The following is a 6,000-nucleotide window of genomic DNA, read 5'->3' on the forward strand; positions in this document are numbered from 1 at the left end:
CGCTGACGGGAGGCCGTTAAGGGACCGAACAGCTTCCGCATCGGGCGACTCCTAAGTTGTCAGAGTGAGACACATACACGCCCCTCTTGAGAAACCCGATAAATAGGCCCGCATGGCATCGTGGGAAGAGCACTAAACCAGCAGCCAAGAGACTGGTCCCCTGTCCGACGGCCTTCCCTGGCCTCCGTCAGACGAGGTGGGCACAAGACCAATGGCCAGAAGGTAGGAAACAAATTCAGGGGCCAGCAACCTGCAGTCTTTTCTTGTTTGTTTGTTGCTACTGTTTTACTATGAAATCAAATGGAAGACGTTATACCAAGTACGTCGCCCACAGAAAAAAACAGGGGTTTGTGAAACACTTCGGGTGTAAACGGATACAGACAGGTACCGACGTTACCTGTGCGCGCCCGATAGAGACCTGACGTGTAGTATTTGTTACTGGGGGGCCACTGTCGAAGAGGCTTGAAAAGCCCAGGGCAAGATCATTCGTAAGTTTCTTCAACCTCTAAGACGCTCACCGTAGCCTTTAAATTCTAACCCACTTTGGGGACGCCTCGGGGGGCTTGGTCGGTTAAGCGTCCGACTCTTGGTCATGATCACAGGGTTGTGACATCAAGCCCCACATCAGGCTCTGTGCTGACAGTGTGGAGCCTGCTTGGGATCCTCTCTCTCTCTCTCTCTCTCTCTGTCCCTCCCTTGCTCCCTCTCTTTCTCTATAAATAAATAAACATTAAAAAAATAAAATAAATTCTAACCCGTTTTACAGGAGTGTGAATCGATCCAGACGTGAATTGTGGCATGAAATTACATAAATCACGGGAAAAATGTAGATCCATCGTCAGATAATCCAAAACCGCATCGGAATGTTTATCCAGAAACCGTGCCTTTAATTAAACTAAACGTGGCAAAAGTCTCCAGGAAATAACTACACGTCGCCTATGTGGTAACACGGCCACACCTGTATACTCAGGGCAAAGGGCTAGCCTTGAATCTGACGGGCTTTAGTTCTAATGCAGTTTGGCACAAGCAGGGACAGGGGCTCCTAACATCTTGATACTCAAGGGAGGACTTTAATGGTTCGTTTGTTACGGACTTCAGGCCAACCCTTATGCTTACTACCTTTACCAACAGCACACTGTAGCAATGTATTGCCTGTGTAGGACACGCTGTTTTGCAACCCCTTCCAGGAACAGGTGGCTCTCAACCACCGAGGATCCCGACTCAGCGTATCTACGTACGATACACTCTCCTCCGCCCAAGTCATTTTTGAAAAACTATCAGCCAAGAGAAGTCCTTCAAGACTCCAGGGGAACACAAATTAGCATCTGAAATGTTCTTCTGTCGGACAAGCTGTTTTCCCAGAAAGGCAGAGGGTAATTTATGAGCATGGCAGGAACAGGAAAGGAGACAGAACTCATTCCTGTCGGCCACCTGCATAAGCCAAGCAAAGACATTTTAGATCAAGTGCCCATCGCCATAACAGGGCCAACTGCATGTACCCTGGGGACTCTTTCCGGGGGAGGAAACCAGGTGACATGATAGACAGGATCCCAAGTATTGTCACCATCATGGCTCCGGGGTGGGTGGGCGAAAAGTCACACACACCACAGCTAGAGCACAGCGGGCGACGTGACTGGCCCACCTGCCAGACACGTGCCCACGCGGAGAACAGACCTCAAGTTTTCTGAGTGCTGTCTCACCAGAGCACCACGACCCGGGTTTGGGCCTGGTCCACCAAAGGCCCCGCCTCCATACCTACTTCCCAGTCCTTCTGTGAATGCTAACTCAAGGTCAAGTGATTCCCAAACCCCATCCCAGAAGATTCAAACTCATCTTGGGCCTGTTCCTGAGGCTCTGTGAGGTGCGAGGCCCACAGGCCGCCAGCTAAGCTCCTGGCCGGGAGGCTAACTTCCCACTAACTTCCCACTCCGCCCCTCCGGCCACCTCCAGGGCTGGCCACCTCCAGGGCTGCCCACACGTGGCCCCTCGGAGCACCCGACGACGGGAAAGTCTTTGGAAGCCATCCCGTGTCGCCCCCGGATGGTTCCCGGCCTGAGACCGGGGTCTGGCGGCCCCCGCGCCTGGCCCAAGGTCACTGCGGTGTGACGACCTTCGGTCGCCGGCCGCCAGCTCGCACAAACTCGGCGCGAACCAAGTTGTTCCTGCCCGGGCCCCGCGGCGCCCCCAGGCCGCCGCGGGCGGTGACCGGAGCCACGAGGGCCCCGGGCCGGCGGCACCCAGGCGTGCCTGAGCGGGCAAAGCCCCGGGATCCGCGCTCCCGGCGGCGTTTGGGGAGCGGGGAGGCCAGGGGCGGAGGGGGCAGGCGAACCCACCCGGCCCCACCCCCCCCACCCCCGCGCGGCCGGCGAGGGTGGGGACCCCGGAGAGGTGCGGGGGGGTGGGGGGCCGGGGGACCCCCCCCCCGCCCGCCTCCTCCCCCGCCCCCCCGCGGGCTCACCGGGTGCGCAGCGCCTGCCAGGCGGCGTCGATGTCGGCGTACAGGTTCTTCTCGGAGGGCTTGCCCGAGCTGACGCCGTAGCCCGAGTAGTCGTAGGAGAAGATGTTGCAGTTGATGCGCGAGCCCAGGCCGATGTAGAAGCTGCACATCTGGCCCAGGTCCACCGCGTTGCCGTGCGAGAACAGCAGCGTGTAGCGGCTGGAGGGCGCGCAGCGCACGAACATGCAGCCCAGCCGGTTGTCCCGGGCGGTGCGCGAGAAGAAGACCTCGACGGCGTCCAGCTCGCGCTGCGAGTACTGCCAGTCGGCGCGCTCGCTCAGGTGCAGGCTGCAGGCGCCGGGGCCCGCGCCGTCCTCGGGCGGCGGCGGCGCGGGCTGGGCCCCGGCGGCGGCGGCGGCGGCGGCGGCGGCGGCGGAGGAGGAGGAGGAGGCCGGGGCCGGGGCGCCGGGGCCGCGCTGCTCGGGCGCCAGCACCGTGTAGGTGGGCTCGGGCGGCAGGAAGGCCAGCTTGGCGGCGATGCGGCTCGGGCAGGGCGGGCAGCAGAAGAGCCAGCACAGCTCGCCCAGCGAGAAGCCGTTCATCCTGGGGCCGGGCTCGGGCATCGGGGCGGCCGGGAGCCCGCCGGCGGCGGCGGCGGCGGCGGCGGCGGCGGCCGGGCAGGCGGGCGGGCGCGGGCGCGGGCGAGGGCGCGGGCGAGCGAGCGCGGAGGGCGGCTGCGGCCCGCCCGCCCGGCGGCAGGAGGCGGGGGCGGGAGGGGGCGGGAGGGGGCGGGGCGCGGCGCTCGGAGCCGGGGCGGGTCAGCGGCGGCCCCGCGGCCGGGGCGAGGGGCGGGCGGCCGGGGCCCGCGCGCGGCACACAAAGCCGGCGGCGCCGGCGGCGGCGGCGGCGGCGGCGGCGGCGGCCATGGCTCCAGCGCGCCGCCCCCGCCCCCGCGCGCCCGCCGCCGCCACTTCCGGGTTACCGCGCGCCGCCCCACCCCCCACCCCCACCGCGGGGCTCGGCACCTGGGCGGGGCTCCCCGCGACCCCTCCCTACGCGGGCGCGGGCGCGGGCGCGGGCACCTGCCGGGCCCGGGGAGCGCGCGCGCGTCTCCGGGATGCCCGGGCCCCGGGTCTCTGCTCGCGGGCGGCTGGGCCGATGCCACGTGTGGAGCCCGGAAGGGGCGGCGGGCACCTGCCCGGCCCGGGGAGCGCGCGCGCGTCTCCGGGACGCCCCTGCTCCGGCCGATCGCACTCGGGGAGCCCTGAGGGGGCGGCGGGCACCTGCCTGGCCCCGGGAGCGCGCGCCCGGCTCGGTGGTCTGCCCGAGGGCGGCTGGGCCGATCCCACACGGGGAGCCCGGAGGGGGCGCGGGCACCTGCCCGGCCCGGGGAGCGCGCGCCCTTCCCCGGGACGCCCCCGTTCCCGTGTCTGCACCCGGGCAGCTGGGCGGATCCCCAGAAGGGATCGTGCAGGTGGCGCGGGCACCCTCCCGCATCGGACTGTTCCCCTCACTCCTCTCTCCCTGCTCCAAATCCAAGTTCGGGCGTGGATGGAGGTTCTTGGGAATCTACTGGAAAGAACCTTAATGGGTGGACGAGAACGGGCATGTCCCTGAGATATTCGGCCCTTGGTGTCTGTGCTCAACTGCCTCGCCCTCAGGTCTCGGCACCTTAAGGGGTGCTGCTGTTGAGGGACGCAGGGGTCGGCGCCGCGTGTCCCCGTTACAGGACTGTTTCCGCATAAGTAGCAACGATGTCGCCTTCGTAGGGGCATGATTGGGCCTGCAGGCTGTTCCTGTATGGGTCAGAGTATCCGGGCCGCTCTGCACTGAGCAGGGCACCTTCCCCAGGTGGTCACTTCTGGTCCCACGTGCGGCGGATTTCCAGGTGTCCTCCACAGGGCTAGTGAGAAGTCCAAGGGTCCCAGGTGGCTAAGTGGTCTGAATCATGAAGGATTGCTTGTAGTGACTTAGGTCCACCGTCATCTTGGAGTTCACCTTTAAGTGATGTTTCTGAATTGTAACTCTCGGTGCCTGAAACCGGGCGGGCCCTCGTGCCAATTTCCCAGAACCTTCCACTCTCCCTTCTCCCTCCCGATTTGGCAGCCGGGCTCTCTTTCAGGAATGAACAGGAGATCCCCCTCCTGGACCGCCAGCTCGGCAGCTAGCACGGGCCGGCCTGGACCTGTTGTTTTAACTAACAGATGCCCTGCGGGTTTTAAGTTTAGCTGTGGCTTTTAAAGGAGTATTTTGAGCGCCGTCCTCTGCACGGATTAGCCAGTTCAAATGGCGATACCCTTCAGGACCTGCTTTTAAAAGACTACGTCTCTTTGTTTCTTTAAATATATATATGTTGTTTTAATGTTTATTTGTTTTGAGAGAGAGAGCAAGAGAGTAAGGGAAGGAGAGGCAGGGAGAGAGGGGGAGAGAGAGTCTCAAGCAGGCTCCGAGGCGTCAGCGCAGATCCCCATCTGGGGCTCGAACTCACCAACCGTGAGATCATAACCTAAGCCGAAATCAGGAGTCGGTCGCTTAACCGATTGAGCCAGAGCCTGCTTCCTAGGGTCTCAAGCCAACGTTCACACAAACCTGAGACAGCTCAGTTTCCGGGGGTTCGTAGTATTTGTTTGTGTACCGGCACCCCAAAGACTATTTCTTCAGTAAAATAATTTTAGACGTTTTGGAACCATCCAAAACCCGAGAGAAAACCTGGTTGGCACAGCCTGTGGTCAAAACATTTCCTGGCCTGTTTTTAAATTATTCACACTTGGCGGAGTTTTACCTCCAACCAGGTTCTTCGCTTCACCGGATTGGCTTCCCTTCTTTAAAAACGTTGATGACTTGGTACAACTCTGGGTGCTTTGCTTGGATACGTACTCGGTTTCCTGTATTCAGCGTTTGTGTATATTTTCGTAATGTTTTCATGCTCATAGCATCCAAGGTGTTTTTTGTACAGCAGTTCTACAAAGATAGTAAGACAGTTCCTTCTCTGGAGTGCCTTATAATCTAATTACAGCCTCAGGAGAAAATTCACAGCAGTTTTTCACGTGCCTGTGGAGAAAAAAAGAGAGAGAGAGAGAGAGAGAGAGCAACTCCCCACGCAGGCTAAGGAGAGCATCTTGAATCCTGGCTCCGCAGTGGGGTTTCTGTGGGGAGCTCAGGTGATCGCCGCGTCTAACTCAGAATAGGACGAGAACTTTGAGGACTGGGGTGAAGATGTCTAGCTTGCCCCTCGGTCTTTCTCAGAGTCCACCGTTACCGCTCATTTGGGCAGGAGTCGAGCAGCGGGCAGGCCACAGAAGGGCGCCGCGATGCGAGTCTCGAGGAGGTGTCCTCTGGGAGGCTGGTGGAGCAGACGGGGTCCCTGTCCTCCGTGGCCCGTAGCCGTGCTCACGTCGTCGGGAAAATTAAAAAAGCCAGACACGTCTGTGTACGTCATGTCACTCCACAAAGGGCCTGTGGAGGGCCCCGCGGTGTAATGCCGGTGCACAAACAAGTACATACATCCCCCCGGGGGCTGAGCTGTCTCAGGTTTTGTGTGAACGTTGGCTTGAGACCCGAAA

The 6,000-nt window shown here is 61.4% G+C and overlaps 1 protein-coding gene across 1 annotated transcript in view; it reads right to left on the minus strand.

Moving 5' to 3' along the window:
• The window catches only part of ABHD17C (abhydrolase domain containing 17C, depalmitoylase), a 49,575-nt gene extending 46,502 nt beyond the window's left edge, over nucleotides 1-3,073 (minus strand). Inside the window, exon 1 of the mRNA XM_047086505.1 lies at nucleotides 2,459-3,073. Within this exon, the coding sequence (XP_046942461.1) occupies nucleotides 2,459-3,060 (602 nt within the window). The 5' untranslated portion in view covers nucleotides 3,061-3,073. The remainder of the gene's footprint in view (nucleotides 1-2,458) is intronic.
• Nucleotides 3,074-6,000: the final 2,927 nt, after the last annotated feature.

The sequence above is a fragment of the Lynx rufus genome, unplaced genomic scaffold (assembly GCF_022079265.1).
Source record: "Lynx rufus isolate CCGP_SWC_20201006 ecotype Redwood Valley unplaced genomic scaffold, mLynRuf1.p SCAF_21, whole genome shotgun sequence".
Classification (NCBI taxonomy): domain Eukaryota; kingdom Metazoa; phylum Chordata; class Mammalia; order Carnivora; family Felidae; genus Lynx; species Lynx rufus.